The following is a 25,619-nucleotide window of genomic DNA, read 5'->3' as shown; positions in this document are numbered from 1 at the left end:
GGCTTAGGCAGGAAACCCTATAGCATTTCAGAGAAATGGTTGTCCAATCTCTTCTTTAAAACTTCCAGTGTTGGAGCATTCACAACTTCTGGAGGCAAGTTGTTCCACTTTGTTTGATTTTTCCCCCCCCGAAAAATACAAGATGGGCTGCCTGAAATCAATTTTGAAGCCCAACGTTCTGGTCCCCAACCACTGACTTCTAGTCTTTTTTAAATGGTCTACAAGAAGAAACCTCGGAAATGAAAATAGATCAGGTTTACCAGAACTGGGTTACTAATACAGGAAAATTAAGTCCTGAGTATTAATTGGCTCCAGTTTCCAAGACATGGCTTCAGGTCAAAATTGCATCAAAATAATTCAAAATTATGAGGGGAATGTGAAATTATGCTCCATACTTTTTCTGCAAAATGTGATACCTGCTACCAGCATCAGTCTCCCATCGTCCTGTGTGCACCCACAGGGAGGGCCTCCTTAGGGTTCCGCCGTTTAGAGATTGCTGGCGGTTGATTCCCAGAGGGAGGGCGTTCTCTGTGAGTGCGCCCACCCTTTGGAACAAACTGCTGATGGAGCTTTGGACTGCCCCCGACCTTCGCTCTTTTCGCCGGGACTTAAAAACCTGGTTGTTCGAATTGTCTGGCTTGGACTGAGGGATTTTAAATTTTAAAGTATTTAATTAAATTATATTAAATTAATTTTAAAATTTTAATTTTATTGTTATTAGGAATTGTGGGCCTGTACTAATTTAATTCCATTTTATTCTTTTTTGTACTGTTTTAATTGCCCTGTGAACCGCCCTGAGTCCTTCGGGAATAGGGCGGTATATAAATTCAACTAATAAATAAATAAATAAATAAATAAATAAATAAATAAATAAATAAATAAATAAATAAATAAATAAATAAATATAAGAATGAGAATGGTACCTCACCAATCATTATAAATTTATCTCTTTATTGATGCCAATAACTAACTTTCCATTCATATATTGGTTTTTCATGTAACATTTTCATGCTTTTTGCATGAAAAACTGATAAGCTGTAACATCAGATTAAACAACAAGGTTCCATCTTTATTTGGTATCTAAACTGTGGCTTTTGGCTTTTCTCTTGTGAACTGCAGTAGGATCATCCCTGGGCAGATTCTAGCAGTAATTGGCAAGCATGGAAGGACTCCATTTCCCCTGGTATCTTTTCTCCATGCGTGCAATATCCTGGTGGAATCTCTCCCCATCACTCTGCAAGAGGTTCTACTGTTGTAATCTGGAACCCAGTAACTTTTAGGCAATTCCAAATCCCTGAGCAGTTCACTCTGTGAAATTAGATGTGGTTCAGGAGGAGCGTGTGGTGGGCTAAAGTTTTGATGGCCTTGGGTCAGCTGCATCCTACTCATCATCTTTATCATCATCTGAGTCTAGAGAGTAGGATTCTGGTGGATCTGGAATTGGCAAGTCCCCACCATGGGGTACAGGACACAGTGTGGATGGAATGTTTGGATATTCCACGGTCCACTTCTTCTTTCTTGAGATTCCTTTGGCAATTGGGGGAACCATGAAAATAGCAGTCGCTACTATGATTGGTGGGTTCCCTCAACCCCATTGGGACTGCGAAGGCATGGACTTTTTCTTCTTGTTTAGCCAATAATGCAGATAAGTTGCACATGTAATGCAACAATAATGAGGGGCCCAACTCTTATCCTGATCTCCTAGTTTGCATCCAAAATATAGGTGGTATGCCTTTTTTTTACCACTGCCGTCATACTGCACTTTTGAGATGCAAATGGAACCACGCCACATGTGTAGCAGAAGTTATCTGCATTGTTTACACAGTTTTGAGGCATCTTGGCCTCTGAGGGAAAATATCACACAAATATTCTTTGGAAATGTTAGACAATGACACTTTCACAAGCCACCAGATGTAACTGTATGGTGCGTAGATCTGACCAACACAAATGTAGCTTGCAATAAATTACAGTTAGATAATAATCTTTACTCTCAAAGTGAAGATAAATTTCTACACTTCCATGTGGTACCATTTTCATTGTTCTACCATACTTTATCAAGAAGTTACACGGCATCATGATCATTAAACGCTTCCCTCCCTTGTAGGGAAATATACTCGCCTGTGTATAAATCTTTATTGTGAAATATCTTGAAAACTTTAGCCAACCAGCACCTTTATCACCCATTTTCTAATTAATCTAACTAAAATATGTAATTGTAACACATTTAATCTTAGCGGTTGATAACTTCCCAAAATTTGTAGACCAGTAGTATAATGTTGATCTTGGAATACTGATCATTGTTGAAAATCAGCCTATATTAGAGAATACTTAGTAGGATTATGCTTCTCAGTAGTCCATCCAGGATTAAAGAAACAGACATTTTCACTGACCTGTTGAATCTCCAGCATGGACTTGGATGTTTGTTGTTTTATAGAATAATGTAGGAGAAGGGATAATAGAATCTGATTGCAGAGTGAAAAGGGGGAACAGCCTAGAATTCCTACATAACCACAAGAGAACTAAATCCATCCCCCACCCTTAAGTGCTGTTTATTCTTATCTAACTCTAAGCAGGTTGCCAACAGTTAGTTGAGAAGATTCCTGTGGACAGGATTTTAGCTATAAATCAGTTCAGTGGCGTAGCGTGGGTTGTCAGCACCCGGGGCAAGGCAAGTAATTTGCGCCCCCTAACCCGTGGATTTTAGCACTTGAGTCTGCCGCAGGGAGCCCCGCATCCTGGGCGTCCGCCGCACCCCCCACCCACGCCTCCCCCGGGAAAAGGGGGAAGGTCCGGCATCCCCTCCCTCATGTGCGGCAGAAGCGCCGGGACCCGAGGCCGTGCCAGGAGGCGGGCGGCGCAGCGGAGCCTCCACTTTGGAGCCGGCGGGGGGGGCGGCTGGGGGCGCCGGCGTCCCTTTCTTACCTCTGATGCCTGGAAGAGAGCGGGACCCGCCAGCGCAGCTGCCCGTCTCGCTCAGGCATGCACCGCGGCTGGCCGGGGCTTCCGCCGGGGGCGCATCCGGGCACGGGGAGCGAGGGAGGGGGCCGGCACGACGCCCCGTGAGCTTGGCAGCCCTTGGCCGGAGCTGCGGCTGAGCCTGGAGCCGCACCAGCCCGCACCTGCTGCCCCGGGAGAGCTCGGCTCGCTCCTCTTACCCCCCTCCCGCCACCGCCGCCCCCTCAGCCACGTGCACCGGGCCGCCACCACGGGGGCCGCTCTAGCGCGGAGAGGGGGAGGCCGGTCCCCGTTCGGCCTGCCAGCCCCGGGAGAGCCCCGCGCGAGTGCCTCGCCAGCCGCTGAACTCTGGCTTTTGAGCAGGAGCGACCTTGCCCTGCTTGCCCTTGCCCGGCGCCGGGAGCAGCCGCCGCTGACCGCCCCGCTTTTCGCAAGCCCCGCTACGCCGCCACCACCTGCCGCGGGGTGAGGGAGTCGGGGACGCACCGGCGGGTGCTTCTCTGGCAGTGGGGCATGCTGGTGCCCTGCACTGTGCTCCGTCTGCGGGGGCCGCCCTGGGAAAGGTGGAAGTGCAGCTGTGGTCTGGGATGGCTCCGAGCCCTGTCTGGCCGGCTTTGTGCCTCCGTCCCCCAAGAGTAGCTGGTTGTGAGTTGCTGCTTCCCTGAGTGCGCCTCAGCCCCGGATCCCCCCCACGGGACTCCAGCCGCACGAAGGGCGCTTCAGCGCGTCTTCCATCCCTCCTGAGTGCGAGCGCGCCCCCCAGATGTTGCGCCCGGTGCGGCCGGCCCCCCCCTGCACCCCCCACGCTACGCCACTGAATCAGTTTAATTGGACCTCCTGCCCAATAGCTATAATAGACTTCCCCAGTAGAAGCACCCTCTAACTACATGGACTTCAGAATTTTCATAAGTGGTCATACTTACTAAGGAATTTTGAGAATTAAAAGTATCAAGGCTGCTCTAAAATATTGATAGAAACATTCCTTTCTAATAATTTAAATAACTTGCTAAATATTCAGCATTGCTGCTCAAAAGGAGATAGCTGTTAGCTGACCTTATTTGAGTTCAAAAGCAAGGCAACATAAGGTTTGATTAATACTTAATTGAGAAAATACTCAGTTCTCAGGGCTGTAGGCTAAATGAAACATCCTGGGGAAAAACAGTGGCAAACTACTTTTGAATTGCTGCCAAATAAACTGAATGTTTTTTTCTTTTTTAATAGGAGTTCAGCCTCTGAAGTATTTTTGTTTTTAGCGGGATAGGTTTCATCAAGTTATTTAGCTCTGAAATTTGTAACTGGGATGTCCAACCTTGGCAATGTTAAAGTTTGTGGACTTCAACTTCCAGAATTCCCCAGCCAGCCCTTCTGGCTGGTGAATTCTGGGAGTTGAAGTCCACAAGGCCTAGTTGCTAAGGTTGAATGCCCCTGATTTAGAAGCTTCCTTGAGTTATCAAACTTGATGGTAGAAAAACAGCTTGTTTTTCTATTAGTTGTTTTATAATATGTATATATGATATTGTTATATACATATACATATACATATACATATACATATACATACATACATACATACATACATACATACATACATATATATATATATATATATATATATATATATATATTAGATATATTTATTAAAAAATTAAGTAAAATTCTAGAGAATCAAGAAAGTCAGCTGCAATAACTATTTCTTTGCTCTCTGTCCTGTTAATTAGCTGTCAATCCAAAACTCCTTTTATCCTATGATGGGTGAGAGTGACATTTGGCATGATTTTATTTATGCTAATCAGTTTTCATGCATTAGCTTGCTTTTAGCTAATTAAGTAAATAATTTGGGGTAATAATAACTTTTTTCCACCCAACTCTTTCTTCTCCACAGCTGGATCAAATTTTAATTTCTGACGTACTGCCAGTGCTGAAAGATGATTCTTTGGTTTCATCTCACCCTATTACAGTGAATGTGTCTTCTCCTGATGAAATAACATCTGTATTTGATGGCATATCCTACAGCAAAGTAAGAGCTTAAGTTTCCCCATATAATTGGGAGAAAAGAAGTTAAACATCTTTAGCGTTTGAACTGTTTTTTTCATCTTGGGGGGAAACACCAGGAGATGAATCTTGTGGGATTACATTTACATTATATGTGTATATCTGCACTATGTGGTGTTACAGCTCAGAGGCAGGAGAGATGGAGAACTTGCTTTCCTTGAATAGTAGAGGAACACAATACAAGTAGTCTTTCAACTTGTAACCACAATTGAGACCAGAATTTCTGGCTGCCAAGCCCCAAATTTTGATCACATGACCATGTGGATGCTGTGATAGTTGTAAATGCAAGTACTGATTGTAACTTACTTTTTTCAGTTATTATACTGAAACTGTATATAAAGTATTTGGGGTGATAATTACATAATATCCTGCACTGTAATTTTCATCACTTAGTGGTTTGCAAGAGCACAGCCAATATATATTATGTATTATATGAAGTGGCACACCGGAAATGGTTTAGATAAATTAATCATTATCTTTGTACTGGTGTACAAAGACTTGTGTATATTGTTCCTACCTGTTGATATTTTTATAGGGTACTCTGGGTTTCTCTACAGTGTATCGAAAATGAATGATACTAAGATGAAAGTGGCCTTGTCTCTTTGCTATAGGCATGCGTTCATATCACTATTGCCTTATATGATTCAGGGAAAGTGGCTATTTAAATGGAATTTCACTTTTATAGTTAGCCTCTTGAATATGTATTTGGGACTTTCATAGTCAAACTCAAGAGATGAAAAAAAGGAAATGGTCTGAAATTTACAACTGTTAATGGGATTACCAGTTATGAAATTTATGTGTTGCAACCTTCACCTTTGCTTGCACAATGGTATTGTTCTGGTCCAAATCATACAAGCTTTACTCATGACCAGGCACGAATCACCAGTCATGTTAGCTGGATCATCCACATATATTTTTAAAGGCTGAAGTCACACATCTGGATTGAATTGTGGCAAACAAAGTTGTCTGCAATCTATTTGTAAATTAGGAAGTTGTCTTGTATCAAATCAGAGTGTTACTCTACTTCTGTCAATGTGGTCTAGTTTGATTATTAGCAGATCTCCAGAATCTCTAACTTGGCAGTGCCAGTGATTGAACTTGGGACCATCAGTGTGCAAAACATATTATTTGCTACTGAACTCTTGACACTTTTCTCACTGGATTGCTTCAAGTTGGAATGGGAATGGGGAAACAAAGCCACTGACCGTAATAAATGTGTAAGTTGGCACAAATGACATGAATCAGCATGCCAAATGGAGCTGGCTCATGTTTATCAGAAAATATCTTCACTTTGCGCCAATAAATCCTCACTTTTCCAGATGTTTTCTTCCCATTTCTGATTTTCTGTCCCGCTTTCTTAGGCTGTGTTTTAGTTACTTTTTGTGGTGCTTGTACTTACTGAATGGTTATAAGGTATCAAGAAAGGTAGTTCTGTTATTTTCTGTTCCGTGTCTTTCTGTGATCCTGAAGTTTCCTTGGCTGTCCCCCCCTTCCCAATCTTCTAAAGCTCCACAGAAGTGTGCTCCTCATGATACCCTCATCTGAGGTTTAATTGAAATGTGGGAAGTCAAGGGACTTGTAGACGGCTGGGAAGATCATTGTACCAGTGAAAGACAAGACATTAATCTGTACACAGACATATGCTCACTTGTTTAGAATAATTCTGTCCATCAGTGAGAATTGTATTAAAATGTTCTCCTTAGAACTGAAGTCAAAGTTGAAGCAATCTTCATCAGAGTATTAATATTCACAAGTAACTGTTAAAATAATTCTGAACAAAGCTATGTGTGTGTATATGGAGTACTATTTATCAATATTATCAATTCTCTGTGTCTAGGGAGCATCAATTCTCAGAATGCTTGAAGACTGGATCTCACCAGACCACTTCAGAGCTGGATGTCAGGTATACGTTCTGTTGAAATTAAACCCCAAATTATTAATAATTTGAGCTGTATATATTTTCCTGGGAGTAATTATAGGACTAGATATTTCTCTGGGAGAAATTATTGGATTTTAGTTGTGAATTAACAGATTTTGAGGATTGTGTTTGAATTAGGGGTTGGGACAATCTTCCCTAAGTTAGTGCCTTTCATTTAATTTTGGATTAAAGGACCCAGAATGTTTTTAAACAATAATTTTATTAAAATTATAATTACAATGCAACTAATACAACAAAGAAATAAGAAGAAATAGAAGGTGCAGAAAAGAAAAATGAATAAAGAAATGAGTTTCCTTGTAATCCCAAATATAAACAATTTTAGTAATTTATCAGTCTTAAAATACAACTAATGATCTATTCTTCCCTATCCCATCTCTTATTGATAATCAAATAAAGCCTCATAATTTAAATCCAAATATGAACAAAAGTTTATCAAGGGATACCAGAATTGACAACAAATTTATTTTAACCTGATCAAATAAACCAACTTTGTATTCTTTCCTTTTTATTTGTAAGAATCTTGACCTTTAGTCTTTTCAAATAATGTTCTAGAATGTGATTTCATTCTCCCTTTGTCCCTTCAAATTTTTAACAAACCTTTTTTGTAAATTCAATATAGAAAAATTATCCTACTTAATTTTGGTCTACTTGCCAGTTCTTCATTTCACCATGGTCAGAGACTTGTCTTCATTCCATGATTTCTTAGCTGGCTGGCTGTTCATCCTTATCTCTTTTTAAAATAATTCATATTGAAATTTTTTAATTAAGTAGAAAAAAATGAGAAATATATAAAAGTAAAGGTAAAGATTCCCCCGCACATGCGTGCTAGTCGTTTCCAACTCTAGGGGCCAGTGCTCATCTCCATTTCAAAGCCGAAGAGCCAGCGCTTGTCCAAGGACATCTCCGTGGTCATGTGGCCGGCATGACTAGACACCAAAGTCACACGGAACGCTGTTACCTTCCCACCGTAGTGGTCCCTATTTTTCTACTTGCATTTTTTACGTGCTTTCGAACAGCTAGGTTGGCAGAAGCTGGGACGAGTAACAGGCACTCACTCTGTTACGTGGCACTCGGGATTCGACCCGCCAAACTGCCGACCTTCTGATCGACAAGTTCAGTGTCCTAACTCACTGAGCCACTGCATCCCCCACAGTTAAAAGAAAACAAAGAAAAAAGATAATTAAAGAAGTGACTTCTGGCCTTCATTACATCAGTACTCTTCTCCCTTTCCAACATAACTATAAACCCCTCATCCTCATGAAAAACTTTTTTCTCTGCATTATCCCCACTATTCATTGATATATGTTAGTCTGCCATGTTTCCACCCTGAATATATATAGTTGAATAAAAAATTGTTTAAAAGAAAGAACACACATCAGGCTACCACATGCTGCCTACCTTATAGAAGAGCATCTATTAGGTAGAGCTGGAATTGAGATCAAAGTAGTTAAGGTTTCAGAGCCCATAATAATATTGTCATAATTGTTAGTTGAGGAATAATGATTGTGCAAGCAGTTCTCTACCTTCTACACTTGATCAAGTTGCAGTTGGTTGCATATTTGATCTGTACTTTTGATTCAAGCTAGGAATAATCATGCAAACTGACTTCATGAAAGCATCAAAGTGTGAGTGAGACAAACAGTGCCATCTATTGTTCTAATGCAGCACATTCAAATGTGTAGGAAGAGCCAAGAAAAACAGGATTTATCAAGCCATACTTCTGAAGTATCAGACCAAGAGATAATTTCTGGAATATATCAACTATGTCTAAAATGAAAAGAACTTGAGAGACTACACAGAGCTGTGCATGTTTTTTCCTGCACAGCCTCTATTTTGCTGCTGGCATGCAAATCTGGTCGTGTGTGTGTGTGTGTGTGTGTGTGTGTGTGTGTGTGTGTGTGTGAAATTTGGATTGCCAACAAAGAGTTAAAGGGAGACTGGTATAGCTATTTTGAGCTATTTAGCTCTCATCAACCAGTCATACACTTCTGAGATTCGAACCTGGGCTGCTTGCACGTTAGGCAGCTATATTGTATTGTATTCCTTGCCATATTTGGCCAGACCGGGTGCTTCAGAAAAACACTTAATACATACTTACATGCATACATGTATGTATATGTATATGTGTGTATATCTCTCTCTCTGTGTGTGTACATACACACACCTAGGTGAAGGGACTTTTTGAAACTGTATATGTACATAGAAACAAAAATTGTTTTGTTTTGTTCACTTCAACTTCCACGTTGCTGCTATGAACGCATTTCTAGAAACTATGCCCATGGTAGATTTCCATGGGAAGCAATCCAACTGCTCCAGTTTTTCCCACAACATCCTCCACGCTTTTCGAGATAGGCTAGGGCTAGGCTGAGGAACGGTGACTAACACAAAAATTTTAATTAGCTTCTAGGGCTGAGAGGGACTTGAATTTTGCTATTTCTTCTTTAGTTTATCATCTTCACCATATGAGCTCTGACAAAGAGAAATATATCCTTTTGAATTATAACTATCAGTCTCAGCGTGACTATTCACAGCCCAGCCATTATAACTTTCAATCACAGCATGACCAAGATAGTGTCTTATCAAGTCTAGCGTACAATGTCCTTCATGTCTCTATGGGATGTATTGGAGGAGCCATGTCCTCCATCCACCCCACAAAGTGAAGAGAACCTTGTCCCAAAGGTTCATTTTTTTTTTCCAAAAGGCCACTGGACTTTTATTGGTTTAGAACTGAACCTACAAGAACTGAATAAGCATCTTGGATGAGAAGCAAAATGTTTTCAAAGGAAAAAAAACCAAGAAAGGCCAGTTGCCTTTTGAAAAAAAGCACCTTTGGGACAACCTGGATGATTGAGAATCTCTATAGACAAAAGAAGAGGAAGGTTTTAGTGACTTTCTTCAACTCAGTTATTAATCTGAAGCAGAAATACAGGTCATCCTCAATGTACGACCACAACTGGGTCCAAAACTTCAGTTGCTAAGTGAGACATTTGTTAAGTGAGTTTTGCCCCATTTTATGACCTTTCTGGCCACGGTTGTTAAGTGAATCACTGTAGTTGTTAGTTTAGTAACACAGTCGCTAAATGAATCTGGCTTCCCCATTGACTTTGCTTGTCAGAAGGTCACAAAAGGGGATCACATGATGCCGGGACAATGTGACTGTCATAAACACGAACCAGTTGCCAAGCATCTCAGTTTTGATCATGTGACTACAGAGATGCTGCAGCAGTTGTAACTGCAAAAAATAATCATAAGTCACTTTTTTCAGTGGTGTTATAACTTTGAACAGTCACTAAACAAGCTGCTGTAAGTCTAGGGTTATCTATAGTGATAGAATCTTCTTTGTCACCCAGCAGAGTCTTATGACCTGTGGCCCTGGGAATAAAATCTGCCGCATGATAAATATATGTACCTTTAATTAACCTCTATATTTTTAGTAGGCATAGTACAGCCGTAAAGAGCATCCCATTCAGCAGAAGTTATTTTCATGCACAATTCTTGTCAAGCTCACCTCTTTTGTTTAAAAGCTGACCTCAGGTAGAAATTCAACAAGAAGGGGGAAAAAATAAGTTAGAAACAAAAGTGCTGGGTAGGGAGGTGTTGTATGTAGAGAGGAGGCAGGGAACACTTAAAAGACAATTCAGCAAAAACACAGCTGTTCTCTGACAATAAAATCCACACTCCGAATCTTGCATGTCTGCAGGATCTGCTCATTGGTCCCTGAAAGCAAGTTTCAATGCTTTTGAAAGGACAAATCTATTCTTTATCCAGCAGTGACATTGAGAGTCAGCAGTTTTTAGCCTGACAAACGTATTGGTCTGTTCATTAGGGCAAAGAGATGAGAAAGAACAAGAGAAAATTCTAGTTGTGTTCTTTTTTTTTCCTTTTTGGTTGTTTGTTTACTGAAACCTACGTAGTGTGCTTAGATTATAAATTCCTGTCTTATTTAATGGATGAGGGACTTATTTTAAGATCTGTGTTCTTGAATAATTGAAATAGAAGGTGAAGCAGAGTATTAGGAGAGCAATCCACTTTACCTAAATAGCTTTCACTTGGAGAAATAATTAAGGTCAATGAAAGTTGCATTTCTAACTATGTTAAATCAAGGACATTTTTTTAAAAATTCAGGGCTTTTTTCATCTTGAGAACTTTTATGGAAAAAATATATATATAATTGTAAATTATTTATTTTGCATCCTGTAAACTGGATGCTTAACAACATTGTACACCCATATCAACATTGTACACCCATATCCTATATATCAGAGTGGAAACTTACAGCCCTCTCAATCTTTTTTGATGTTTTAGATATGATTAATTGCCCTGAAGCTTTAAAATCACAACTGGAATTGTTTAGAAAACAATTGAACACTAGCCACTTATTTGGCTGCCTCTGAGATCTGCTTTATCTGGGTACTTGTATAGAGTTTGTACCCTGCACCAAGCTATGCACCATGATCAAAGAGTGATCTGTAGGATGACAAGTTAAAGATGTTCTGATAGCCATCAGTATAACTTGTTACGGGAAATGCTAATGTTCAGGATTTACAACCCTATGTAATAACTTTCTCTTCTCCCACAGAAATACCTAAAAGACCATTATTTTAAAAATGCAAAAACAGATGATTTCTGGAAAGCAATGGAAGAGGTATGTTTGCTTTATCTCCAGTAAGTTCATACTTTTCACCAATAGCATCTGAGCTTGCATCAGAGAAGAAATAATAATTTAGCATTAATCATGCTTTTCATGTTGTTGTGGTGGCACAATTAGGAAAAGACAAGAAGAGCACCAACGAATTAAAGAACTATGAATTAATGAGTCTAATAGCAATTTGCAGCTTTTTTTGTGTGTGCACTTATCTTCCAACTGCCAAAATTCTCTGGGTAGATCTGTAAAGTAAACAAACTGAAATAGCAAAGCAAGATTCAAAGAAAAAGTACCAAAGATTGCGCCTCAATTATGTTATAACCATTATACTGGGGTACTAACCAAATACAAAGTTTGATTGGAGGACCAAATGATTATCTTAAAAATGCTCTGAGAAGCCAATCAAAAGAAAGAAAAATGTGCATTAGCACAAGATGTGCCACCAAAACTCCAGCTACAATTTAATATCAGTCTATCGCAAATAAATGAATTGCTCAAAAACCTCCAGGAAAATTGATATAATCTCTACTTTTGATGTGGAAGACTCTCCTAACATGACCATCTATTGTTGTTTTTAGGTAAGTGGGAAGCCTGTCAGAGACGTGATGGACACATGGACCAGGCAGATGGGTTATCCTGTGCTGAAAGTTGATTTAAACTCAACAGTCACACAGCAACGTTTTCTATTGGATCCCAAAGCAGATCCCTCCAAGCCATCTTCTGAATTTAGGTATCTTCTGCCTAACAGTTTGATATGATATTGCTAGACTGGGGAAATTTGTTTTCTCCATGATCTTCACCAAGTTCTTTTCACATAGATAACTGATATAATAAAATCGTTTAGTTGATTATTATATTAGGATTGGAGAACCTATGAAGCCTCTGATGTAGCTGTGGTGTAACTTCTATTTTTATACTAATGAATAACTGGAATTAATGGAATTTGGAGCCCAACATCTTCAGAACATATTGACAATCTTTCCCTTAGTTAATTGCAGCAAAACTATTTATCTCCCAAATCAACCATGATTTGGTTCACAATCAGTGAAATTGATCAATGCACTCATTAAGTTCGGTAACGTGATTAGTCATTGCTTTGCTGGGGATTTATTCATTCCTCACCGACGGAGTATATGTTTGCTTTCTGAAGGTCCCTAAAGGAAAGCAGCTGCCAAGTCAGTTTAAATAAAACTGAATTTGATGGGCAGACAGGTTAGCACAATAAAGGCAGCCTCCTACATTGCTGGAACTGTTGCCAATTTCTATAGCTGAACCTGAATATCCAGGTAGTCCTCAACTTACAACCACAATTGAGCCCAAAATTTCTGTTGCTAAGCAATACAGTTGTTAAGTGACTTTTGCCCCATTTACGACTTTTCTGGCTGCAGTTGTTAAGTGAATCACTACAGTTGTTAAGTTAGTAACACAATTGGAAAGTCAGCTTGGCTTCCTCAATGACTTTGGTTGACAAAAGGTTACAAAAGGTGATCACGTGACCCCAGGACCCTGCAACTGTCATAAATATGAGTCAGTTGCCATGTGTCCAAATTTTGATCACGTGACCATGGGAATGCAGCAATGGTCCTAAGTGTGAAAAATGGTTATATTGAAGTAACTATTCTAACCAGCAAGACCACAGATGTTTTTATAGTACATTTCAAAAATGGTGGCATGATGCATTATAAAAATTCTTAAAAATATGTCTTTCTGAATTTTCAGTTACAAGTGGAATATTCCAGTGAAATGGAAAGAGGGGAATACATCAAATATAATATTCTACAATAAATCAGAATTAGCAGGTAATCGGAGCTAATGGATAGTAACTATCCACAAAGTAAATATTTCTTTGAATCACATACCAAAGTGGTTTGTCATTGCTTTCCTTTGAACTGTTTTCTCAAGTTCCAGTCTCTCCTATAGGGTGGAATTCCTTGGTGATGTCCCATTTAGGTATAACCAGGCCAAATCCAGCTTAGTTTCCAAGCATATAGAAATCAGAGTAAATGGCATTGACTTAATAGGAGTTTCTTTTGAAAAAGCAGGGTGGCCCAAGAGAATTCACCATCTGAATTATGAAGAGGAATGATTGTTTTTTTCACACCTCCTTCTCAGGTGATAGCAATGTCCCAACTCTAAAGCCTTTAAAATCTTTGATAGGAAATTTTTGAGATATTATTGATAGCTGTCTGTACAGGCAAATACCTTATTCATCTCTCAATGAATTGCTTTGGGGACCCCATCAGAGCAACATACAGGATAACCAGTTTAGGTGGCAAGTCCCTCCAAAAAGCAAAGGAGCAAGGCCTCATCTTACGCATAATGAAGGACTATAGAAGCTAGTCACCATAATCATCGCCTATGGCTTCAGTTGGCTGCTTCATTATTCTTGGTAGACTTGACCATTTCTTACATTTCTTAATAATGTAACATGCCTTATATAGGACTTACTATGTGTCTAGTTTGAAATTTTAAGTGAATACAGAACAGCACAATTGTCCTGAATATGGAATACAAAACTTAGCAGGCATGCTAGTCTTCATATAGTGCAAGAAATACTACACGATTTATCATTGATTTATGGAAGGATTACAAAGCTTTGCTTAAAGGTAAAGGTAAAGGTTCCCCCACACATGCGTGCTAGTTGTTTCCAACTCTAGGGGCCAGTGCTCATCTCTGTTTCAAAGCTGAAGAGCCGGTGCTTGTCCGAGGACGTCTCTGTGGTCATGTGGGCAGCATGACTAGACGTCAAAGGTGCATGGAATGCTGTTACCTTCCCACTGTAGTGGTCCCTATTTTTCTACTTGCATTTTTATGTGCTTTCGAACTGCTAGGTTGGCAGAAGCTGGGACGAGTAACAGGCGCTCACTCTGTTACGCAGCAATCGGGATTTGACCTGCCAAACTGCCAACCTTCTGATGGACAAGCTCAGCGTCCTAACCCACTGAGCCACTGCGTCCCTAAGCTCTGCTTATAACCCTTAATATCCTGTATGGCTTGGATCTAGGCTACTTGGTTGCTTGTTAAATTATTATTCTTTATGCAACAAGGATATAAAAGAAAAGTCACATTATAATGGTGTCTAGCCCCAAAAGGTAAAGGACTACAGTTCTCTGGGACTACACAACCAACTTTTTGCTTTGGGGAGTTGCTGCTGTGACTATTGATTTTTCATGAAGCACCAGGCTTGGTGTTTTTCCCTAATTATGGTCTTTGATTCAGATAGGGTCTACATTGCCTGTTCTTACAAAAGTAAACAAAATTAGTTTTTATTAAAAAGTAAAATGATCGAATACAAAACCTATTTATACTTCAAATATTAACACTATTGTCTCTTTAAAAAGGGAAAGGGAGAAACGGCTTGATAAAACAGATACTTCCAAAATGCTTAAATGCGGGGGAGGGGGGAAGGAGGAGACTTACAAAACAAGATGCATGTTCCAGTAACACCACAAGATGGCACTGATCTGTTACAAAATGCTAGTTTAACACTCAGATCAATCTTGCACTGTTCTAAATTTAATATGGAAAATAAAATCATTTTCATCAACTTGTATAGCTGGGAAACGTATATCCTAATCCACATTTGGACTGAGCCCAAAACAGAAAAGATGAAAATTTAATCTAATATTCACAATAAAATAAAATTGTTTAATGCAGATTTTCTAGGTAAAATTTTTACCTATTTTGGCAGAAACAAACTGAATTTTGATGCAAAGTCCTCTGCTTTTCCCTGGATCACCCTTGGTATTTTGGGGAATAATTCCAGCCATTTATTAGAGCTATGGGAAGCTTTCTTTCTTTCTTTCTTTCTTTCTTTCTTTCTTTCTTTCTTTCTTTCTTTCTTTCTTTTCTTTCTTTCTTTTTCTTGTTCGGTAGTTCTGAGGAAACTCCCATAAGTCTCCACTATTGAGTTGATCAGCTGCCCACATCCAGAGACTCAAAATAGATGAGATATGAAATGAACCATGCAGAAGCTGAATTTATTTATTTATTTATAATTGAATTTCTATACTGCTCTTCTCCCGAAGGACTCAGGGCGGTGTACAGGGCAGTAAAAGCTTTACATACAAAAGTTAAAATGAAATTAAATTAATTAAGCCCTAACAATAAATAATTAAAATACCCTAAACCCTTAAACCAGGCCGGCCTGTTCAAATAAATAGGTTTTCAGATCCCGGAGGAAAGAGCGAAGGTCGGGAGCCATCCGGAGGTCAACCGGTAATTGATTCCAAAGGGCTGGCGCACCCACAGAGAATGCTCTCCCCCTGGGGGCTGCAAGCCGACACTCTCTGGCCGATGGCACCCTGAGGAGGCCCTCTCTGTGGGAGCGCACAGGATGAAGGGAAGATGACGCCGGCAGCAGGTGATCCCGTAAGTAGTCCGGACCCATGCCATTTAGGGCTTTATAGGTAATCACCAGCACCTTGAATCTCACCCGGAGGGCAACTGGAAGCCAATGCAGCTCACGGAGAAGAGGTGTTACATGGGAGTACCGGGAGACCCCCATCACAACTCGCGCGGCCGCATTCTGCACCAACTGAAGCCTCCGAGTGGTCCTCAAGGGAAGCCCCATGTACAGAGCATTGCAGTAGTCTATAGGAGAAGTCATGAGTGCATGAGTGACTGTACGCAAGGCATCCTGGTCTAGATAGGGTCGCAACTGGCGCACCAGGCGAACCTGGGCAAAAGCAGAGGCTTGTAATTATGAGACATATTGCAAGGGGATCTTAGTTTTTCCACTTTTGCTGAGATCCTGGTGAGAATTGTCAACTCCTCCCTGTAATAATTCTCTCTGGGTATCTCTATCTGCATTTTAAAAAATAGTCTTGTTAAATCAAGTCAGTGTTGTATCAGTTTTGACTTTTTCTAATGTTTGTCTTTTGGAAAGACATTTCATAGCCCTGTAATAAATTTATAACTTATTCCCTACTTTTTTGTTGTTGATACCACCACAGGAATTACTATTACGCGACCCAGTGATCTTCCTCCCAATTCTTTCTTGAAAGTAAACAAAGATCATGTTGGTTTTTATCGTGTAAATTATGAACCCCAAGCCTGGCGTGCTTTAACTGATATTATGATGAAAGACCATCAGGTCAGTCTGCTGAAATTAATCGTTGGTTCAGTTTTAGAGATGATTATTCACTGTATTTTTAATTTTACCCATCTGATGTCAACTGCTTCTTTTTTTCTCCTCCTTTTAGGATTTTAATCTAGCTGATCGTGCTGGTTTTATAGATGATGCTTTTGCATTGGCCAGGTAGGTGTTATAATTAAATTAGTAAATACACAGTTTATTTGATGCTATATTACAAGTTAGCTATTTAACATAATATTACCCTAAGAAACATATGTGAACTGACACCTGCAAATATATTATAATTCATTTTTTTGCTGTTAAGGTTGCAATCCTATGCACATTTACTTTGTGGTAATATCCAATGAACACAGAGGAACTTACTGCAGAGTAAGTTGTCCTAGTTAGCCCTTTCATTCCTTGAGGTTTATTCTCTCACTGTCATCCCAAGAAGCTTTGGGGTTTTTTTTTTTTTGAGAAAACAGATGCCATCATTCATCATTGGATTCTGCAGTATAGATACTCCATGAATTCTAGAAACAGTGAATCTGTAAAGTATGTACTTACTGAATTTGCAATTTGGAATGCTATTAATAGCATTCCAAATGCTATTAATGTTTAAAATTTAGATGTTTAAAATTTTGTGATGCTGCTCCCCATACAAGCATACCAAAATGTATAGTAAATATTATAAATTACATGTGATTTTATTGTTATTGCAGTGCTCTTAATCTATTTTATTTTAACTGATTGGATCATCAAACTCTATGTGCTGGCTTATGGGTAGAATAACAAATAACAACTAAATAATTAATTAATGAACAAGCGATAGTCCATCGGATTTAATTCCTAAGAGGTTTCTTCATTTTCCTTGTTCTTCATTTCCCCCTTAGAGCTGGACTTCTGAAGTATGCTGATGCATTAAACCTTACAAGGTATCTGCAAAACGAGACAGAATATATTCCATGGCAAAGAGCTGTAGTAGCTGTATCCTATATTAGACACATGCTTGAAGATGATAAGGCACTCTATCCCAAATTTCAGGTAAAGTTCCCTATGAAACTGCATATACCAGGAAAACAACAATAAAATCTTTAGTCCTCACATTCATTTGCCTTCTGCAGAAACTCTGAAGAACTGACTTTATCAATCTGAGTCATTTTTTCAAAAATGAGTACTACTGCATTTCTGAAATGTATATTACAAGTTAAGTAAAGTGTCACTCTGTGGAAGGTTCCTGCTCAGAAGGTGTACCTGACCCCAATTTATCAAATTTTAGAAGTGTTTGTAGTATTATTTATTTATTTATTTTATTATTAGTACTTATACCAATCTATACATCACTTCTAAGCCCACCAGTTTTTCTCTCATGAATAGATAGTGTAATTGTGGAATGTGGATATTTGTAATGTGAAAGGCAGGGAAGCAAGATTAGCTTTATGTTGCCTGGGTGTTAGTCTCACTCCCCACCACTATCATTTCCCCTTCATATCCATAAGCCCCATGAAAAAAAGACTTGTATCACACCACATCAAAGTCACAAAACAGCATGTAAGCTTTTGAGTTCTGAAGAGTTTTGGACAGTTCTTCATCAGCAGGAAAACGGAGGAAGAGAATTTGCTTGCTTTTTGAATTATGTGCCTGTATGTAGGTACAATCTGGGGCAGAGCAGGAACAGGTGGCCGATGTATAAATTGTTTTGTATCAAGGAATTTCAAATTTGCATTAATATTTCTATAAAAGTTTTCAGAAATGGAGAAAGAAGATGGTATGATCTCCCTTTCTTTAAAAAATAAAAATAAATTAATGGTCTTGGTATTTGAAAGCATAATTAGAAAGAAGTTACTCAACTGGATTAGGAATAATTTTACATGAGGGAGGGAGGGAGGGAGGGAGGAAGGAAGGAAGGAAGGAAGGAAGGAAGGAAGGAAGGAAGGAAGGAAGGAAGGAAGGAAGGAAGGAAGGAAGGAAGGATATTTTCTTGGAAAAAAACCTAAGCTAGTTTGTGGAGAATATAAAAATTTATATGCTATTCTGTAATTTTAGACTTAAGAATGAGTTAATAACCTGTACCCTACGTTTTGGGAATTCTAGAACTTCGCATTTTCTGCGATACGAGGGTCATTCACACATATAAATAACCTGTTGTTAGAGAGATTTAATATCAGCTCCTCACAAGGAAACAGCAATCTTGTATTATTTCATTGGAACAATGTTGTTTACCCAACAGAATGCAGACATTTCTGACAATAGTGCAGTTGAAATGTATACAGTGGGAAGGCTATCTGGCTAGACACAATGACAACAGGATAGAGAATGACTTGCTTTGTTTCCTGACTCCTGACCTCTTCTAGTGACTTTCCAGTCCCTATCAAAGGTCCACTTAATGCAAAGTCTCTGGTTTTATGGCCTCAGATTATCCTATAAAAAGAACATATTTTAACCATACTCTTTCTCATATATTCAAAAAAATGCTTATTTTTTATGAACTACCATAGTAATAACAGAAACTCTTCCATTTCAGTTAGAAACAAATTCCTAATATCTAATATACTGTAGAGAATACTAATGTTGATGGCTGGTATAGAAGTGACAATCAACTGTTTATTGCTGATGTTCTGTTTAATGCTGACAACTCCCCCCCCCGCCCGCCCCGAGATTTCCTGAATGTAATTAGACTATTTAAATCTGATTGCTATGTAGATATTCCAACACAAACCACTATTGCTTCTGTTCTCAGAGATATTTTGGTAGCCTGGTCAAGCCCATTGCAAGTGAACTGAAATGGGAGAATGATGAGGACCATATCAAAAGGTGAAGCATTTGTTTCAACTACCTTATATACAAATTTGCTTTTGAGCATTGTGTTTTGAATATTATCTTTCCAATGACCCTTAGATGTCCCACTCCAGTGATGTTTATCAGCCCTTCCTTTATTTGTAGGATCAAAGTTAAAGACAAATGAAATCTTGTGCATAATGAGATTTAATCAACCTATTTATGTTAGAGGAAGACAACTACCCTTGTTGGTTGTTAAACAGGAAAAAAAAAACCTAAACAGCTGTACTAATCAGCTTTTTAATCTGTGTACCATGAGACAGAGAGAAGGAATGTGGGGGGGGGCGGTTTGAAGATAGTCTTAAAGCTTACTGCTCCCAGATAAACAGCACTATTTTTTTTTAAAAAATGTGAAATTACCCTGTGCTGTTTGGATATTGTTTCTTTCATTCTTTCATTCTTGTGTTTTCTAGTATTGCTTCCATATCTTTTCACTGTAAAAAGAGTGTAGCATAATTGGTGTAATCTTTGATGATATTTTTTTATCAAACTTCCCTCTAGAATCACTCTTAATTTCATCATCAACATTGACCCAAACCTGCCTCCCATAGTGTTTGATCCACCCTGGGACAATATGATAGATAGGGCATGCAGTAATCTAGCATTTCTCTAGAAGGAATATGATGTGATAACCAAATCAATCTCCTCCGGTGTCAAAAGTTCCTTTATATGATAAATGTTTTGTTCATTTTCTAAAGCTTCTGCATGATCAGATGAATCATATAGCAAATATTAGATTTTCAAAGCTTTCCACTGAAAGCATGGAGTACTTCTATGGGCTTCTACTTCTGTTTCTTTCTTGTCTTGACCTTCAGATGACCAGATCTGTAAATGGGAACTTACTTTTTGTTTACTTGAATAGGACTACGTCCCTCAATATAAGCTTGGACCTTGCTTTTTTCTGGCCCTGTACTGCATAAGATGGTCTATTTGTATTCAATCTGAAGTGAATATACCTTCCCTTTAGAACTCCTGTAGAAGAAATAATTAGTTTGAATTCCTGAGGAAAGCTTCTATAAGTATCGTTTAAAATATCTAGTGGAACAAAAACCAGGTGGTCTTTTTTCCTCCCTCCTACAACAATTCCCATCTTATATTCCACCCCTGCTTTTCAGACCCCCCTCATTTTCAGAAATGGATTGCCCTGTGTCCCATAGCATGGCTGCTTGAGGCTTGAATGTGTGTAGGTTTAATATGTATACGTATGTATAGTTTAATATGTAAACGACAGCATATTCCAAACAAATAAAATGTAGTTTTCCTTTGTCCTTTTCTCCAGTCTCCTTCGTACAACTGTTTTGGAATTTGCATGCAACATGGACGACCCAGAAGCTTTGGGGAATGCCTCTTTGTTGTTTAAGAATTGGACGAGTGGAATAAGGTGACTATACATATTTAGGTGCAGATCCAGGAGGTGTCCATAGGCAAAGTGAGATGGAAGATAGGCCTCTTTCACTAATAATATCATCCTCTTCCATGTTAGTCTAGATGTAAATCTCCGTCTCCTGGTGTACCGTTTTGGGATGCAGAACTCAGGTGATGAGCAAGCCTGGAATTATATGTTTCAGAAATACAGAACTGCAACCTTAGCTCAAGAAAAGGAGAAGCTTCTCTACGGCCTGGCATCAGTGAAAAACATAACTCTGCTGAACAGGTTGCTTGAAATTATCTTTAACTTTCTATACTAGAAGTATTCATTTGCTGTTCTTAAATCCTGGTTCTCAAAACAACAAAAAAGACCTGGTGGAGGGACATGAAGCAGAGGTTCTGAGCATTCTTAGTGGGCATTAAAGCAGGAAGCAAGTGGTTCTTAAAAGAATCAGTGATTAATTTCCCTATAGATATGATGCTATATTTCTAACATCCTTTCACTAATGTTTACACTGGGGCCATGGGTTATGGTTTCATATACACAGGGTTGCCTAAAGCAGTAGTTTTCAACGACTGTGTTTTGTTGCCCATGAACTGCAAAGTTCCTTTAAATTGATCATGGATTTCTTTAATTGACAAGTAAAATAATGGACAACTTCCCCAAAGCACCATAAGCTCATCTGATCTACCAATCTTGCAAACTGAAACTGAAAGGGAATGCTAGATGAGTTTTGTTCAAGCAACCAAGAGGCCCAAGTGACTTAGTGCCTGAATCACAGCCAATGCCATATTTAATTCAGAAATCTATCAGGAAGGTCTAGTCTAAAGCTTTGTACTCAACATGCTCCTTTTATCTTTCTTGACTGATGTCTGGAGAATTCCGAGGTTTTTTTTTAAGTTTCTTACTTCATGTAAATTAGGTTGAGAAAAGCAGTTTAAATCTCATTTTCTATGCAATCCTAAAGAAGTGCTAATCATCAGATATAATTGGTTGTTTTGTTTCTAGATTCCTAAATTGCATCAAAAATACATCTCTCATAAGAAGTCAAGATGTGTTCACTGTCTTGAGATACATCTCCTTTAATAGCTATGGCAAAACAATGGCTTGGGACTGGGTACGCCTCAACTGGGAATATTTGGTCAAACGGTAAGTGCTGGATCCCTAGACAGATCACTCTCTTTATGAGGCCACCTTGATTTTTGTTGGGGGAAAAAACCCCCTAAATATAAGAATATTGAATTTTAACATCTCCAAGTGCCATCAAAGCTGGAAGATAAGTTTCCTTCTTGTTGTTGTTTTCTGTTTTATGAAAACAGCACGCCTTTAGATTGTTATTTGCATAATAAATTTAGAAATAATATTTATGCAAAACTTTCTCAAGACATTTGGTGCCCCTTCTCATATCACATGAGCAAGAACCAAATGCATGCCTGCAGATGAAGCTGAAAGAGTCTCAAATCTCCAGGGCATAATAATGCTGGTGAGCCAAGCTGGCAAAGGGAATTGAACATGTCCATAGGACCCCTATACAGATTCTGGGTTTAAAAAAAAAACAGAATATGCTTATTTTTATGATTGGAATAGCCTCTGGACTCTCCTGCTTTGATAGTCTGTAGAAATGTAAAAGGTGAATTGAAACAAAGGACAGAAAAGTTCAATCAAAGCAGGATCAAGCCAGAGCTAGTGCTGTATCTCGACTATGCTGATAGTTTTACTAAGATTTACTTCGTGGCATTTAAAGTCTGCCTGAAACAAGTACCAGGGTTGCCTTCAAATTCTGAGGCTTGACAAAATGTCTTCTGGAATGTTTATGGTTATGGAACTCCAGGGAGGCTTGTTTAATAGCAGGTTCTCTCCAATCAACACAAAGAGTAAGTGTGACATTGTTTTGCTGACAGATTACTCTGAGGAAGGAATCAATTTCAATTTCCTACATAGTCAGGAACATAGGGGTGGGAAATTAATGTGTCTTCTTTCTTGATTGTATAGAGATGATGATGATGATGATGATTCTATTTCCACTATTTTATCTTGAAAACCAATATGTAGTAGCCGCCATGTTTAGCATGCTGTACATAAATATGAATGTGTTCTTTTTTCATAGATACACTCTTAACGATAGAAACCTTGGACGCCTAATATCAAGAATATCAGAAACATTTAACACAGAGCTCCAGCTTTGGCAGGTAAGGACACAACCAGCTGTCCAATTTTCTTGATATGAAAAATGCCAAGATACTCTTCCCCATACCTCTTCTAGGTGCACCTATTTAACGAGATGGATGTTGATAGAGGGGAGAGATTTCTTGATTGTGGCACTAGGCAAACAATACAGATTTGCCTAGTTTTGATGTTATAGTCTTTGGGGGCCCTGTATATTCTCCTGACACTTCAAAAGCAGTTTTAATGGGCAAGTATGTAAGCATTAACTAAAATGATAAAACCAAAACATGAACTTGGGAATGGAAATCTAACAGGAGTATTGCTCCCATCACTTTTTGATAGCAAACTAGATACTACAATACATACAGTAGTACATTTCAGTTCAAAGCTAGCACAGAAGGCCACAGTTCCCCAAAGGACTGCCTGTACAATATAAGTCAATTAACTATAACCCCCTCCCTCCACAAAACAAAACAAAGTAAACGAAAACAATAACAAATCAAGGGAAAAATTCATATCCAGCCCCAAGCCCCAAGTTTGTTGCAGCCCTCAAAAGTTAATAAAAGAGAAATAAGAAATTGCAGTCTTTGCTGGCAATAAAGTTTCCTAATCCATCCTAAATGTATTTGTTTGCAGGACTTATATGGCCACCTAGCCCATGTATAACTTCTGTTTGTTTTCCCCAATTGTCAAAAGGTCTTGTTCTTTTCCACTCTTTCTAAAGGTAAAGGTAAAGGTTCCCCCGCACATGCGTGCTAGTCGTTTTCGACTCTAGGGGCCGGTGCTCATCTCCGTTTCAAAGCCGAAGAGCCAGCGCTTGTCTGAGGACGTCTCCGTGGTCATGTGGCCAGCATGACTAGACACCAAAGGCGCACGGAACGCTGTTACCTTCCTACCGTAGTGGTCCCTATTTTTCTACTTGCATTTTTACGTGCTTTCGAACTGCTAGGTTGGCAGAAGCTGGGACGAGTAACAGGTGCTTACTCTGTTACGCGGCACTCGGGATTCGACCCGCCAAACTGCCGACCTTCTGATCGACAAGCTCAGCGTCCTAACCCACTGAGCCACCGCGTCCCTCCACTCTTTCTAGTTCTCCTGTAAATAGTCTCCTAAAAGTTTTTTTTTTAATCCCATTTATATCCCGCCCTTCTCCGAAGACTCAGGGCGGCTTACAATCTAAGCACAAATCAATGTGCTTAGCAATAGCCTTCATTCTATGTATATGCCTGCTTATTAGGGCTTTCACACACACCCCAAGCGGCATTATTACAAAGTCAGCTTATTGCCCCCAACAATCTGGGTCCTCATTTTACCTACCTCGGAAGGATGGAAGGCTGAGTCGACCTTGAGCCTGGTGGGATGCGAACCTGCACTAATTGCAGGCAGCTGGTGTTACTTAAGGAGGCATTAGCCCACTGCTCTACCAAGGCTCTAGTTGTATGACTCAGTTTAAGTTAGGAGTTATTTAGATTGAAGCTGTATATGGAAACAAAGAGTTGGACCTATACATACCCCAATACTATCACAATCCAAACCAAGCAACTCACTAATTGTTCTTAAGGATGAAAAGAAATATGGGAAGTTATAACCCAGAATGCTTGCAGAATGCATAGTTAGCCCTTCCCTAATAATGTAACATGAAATGTGTCGCCATTGATGTAAATTTGAATAGTCTGTGAATGGTCTATCTGCTCTGGGACATTTTCTGGTTCAGACACATTATCCTAAAAAAAAGAAGAAGAAGAATCATAACAAAATATAAATTATAGAAAAGCTAGACCACTACAAGGAGATGAGTCATGCCAAATTTAGAAATCAATTAAAGGACTTTCAAGTTTGCTACTTAAAAAAAAAGTTTAAAGCTCTATAAGGTCCTTGCTTTGGGGGCAAATGATTTTGCAGAAAAAACCGGCACTTTCGTGAAGAACATCTTTGAAAAAATTAAAACAGCTAGATGGCAGACTGTAAAAAGAGGAGTTAAGGACGGTAACATTTGATAATGCACACCTTTTGCATCAAAATCATCAGAAATCTAAAAAAAAATGGCTTATTGGTCTTTTCCTATCAGCTAGTTAAGACAACAGATCAAACACTGCCAAACAATGTTTAAGGGTGAAAGTCTAGTAAAAATCAGATGGTGAGGATAGTAAAACAGAAGCTGTCTTTGGCTTCAGGAATTCTCCAAATTTCTGCTGATAGATTGACATGAGTCACTTAAACCAGAGTGACTGGAAGGGCTACTATGAGTTGAGGCTAAACTTGTTGGTCACTAAATGCAGTCTCCTCCTTCTCTCCATCATGGTATTTCTTTTGATCAGTACATTTTAACATGACGACCATGAGATCAAAATTCCAGTACAACAAATCAGGAGTGAAGTTTAAAATCAAAAAGAGGCGTGGTAAAATTGTTCACTCTATATATCATGTAAATTCTAACTTGTTTTGAATTACTCTGATCTTCAGAATTCTGGCTTCATTCCAAATCCGATGTATGGTATTAGACTAGATATCATAACAACCCAGCCAGGTATATCAGTGCTCAAATCCTGTTTACAAAATATATCTGATAATTAAGTAT

At 39.1% G+C, this 25,619-nt stretch overlaps 1 protein-coding gene across 1 annotated transcript in view; it reads left to right on the top strand.

The window, feature by feature from the left end:
- Positions 1–25,619, top strand: part of ENPEP (glutamyl aminopeptidase) — a 46,237-nt gene that overhangs the window by 17,404 nt on the left and 3,214 nt on the right. The window contains exons 7-19 of the mRNA XM_083367551.1: positions 4,838–4,972; positions 6,845–6,910; positions 11,526–11,591; positions 12,170–12,321; positions 13,311–13,390; positions 16,547–16,686; positions 16,796–16,851; positions 17,562–17,712; positions 19,409–19,482; positions 20,786–20,887; positions 20,990–21,160; positions 21,884–22,024; positions 22,983–23,064. Of these exons, the coding sequence (XP_083223677.1) occupies positions 4,838–4,972; positions 6,845–6,910; positions 11,526–11,591; positions 12,170–12,321; positions 13,311–13,390; positions 16,547–16,686; positions 16,796–16,851; positions 17,562–17,712; positions 19,409–19,482; positions 20,786–20,887; positions 20,990–21,160; positions 21,884–22,024; positions 22,983–23,064 (1,416 nt within the window). The remainder of the gene's footprint in view (positions 1–4,837; positions 4,973–6,844; positions 6,911–11,525; positions 11,592–12,169; positions 12,322–13,310; positions 13,391–16,546; positions 16,687–16,795; positions 16,852–17,561; positions 17,713–19,408; positions 19,483–20,785; positions 20,888–20,989; positions 21,161–21,883; positions 22,025–22,982; positions 23,065–25,619) is intronic.

The sequence above is a fragment of the Vipera ursinii genome, assembly GCF_947247035.1.
Source record: "Vipera ursinii genome assembly, chromosome: 7".
NCBI classification, from domain to species: domain Eukaryota; kingdom Metazoa; phylum Chordata; class Lepidosauria; order Squamata; family Viperidae; genus Vipera; species Vipera ursinii.
The sequence above is the reverse complement of the archived record's forward strand: the minus strand, read 5'-3'. Positions and strand labels throughout refer to the sequence as shown.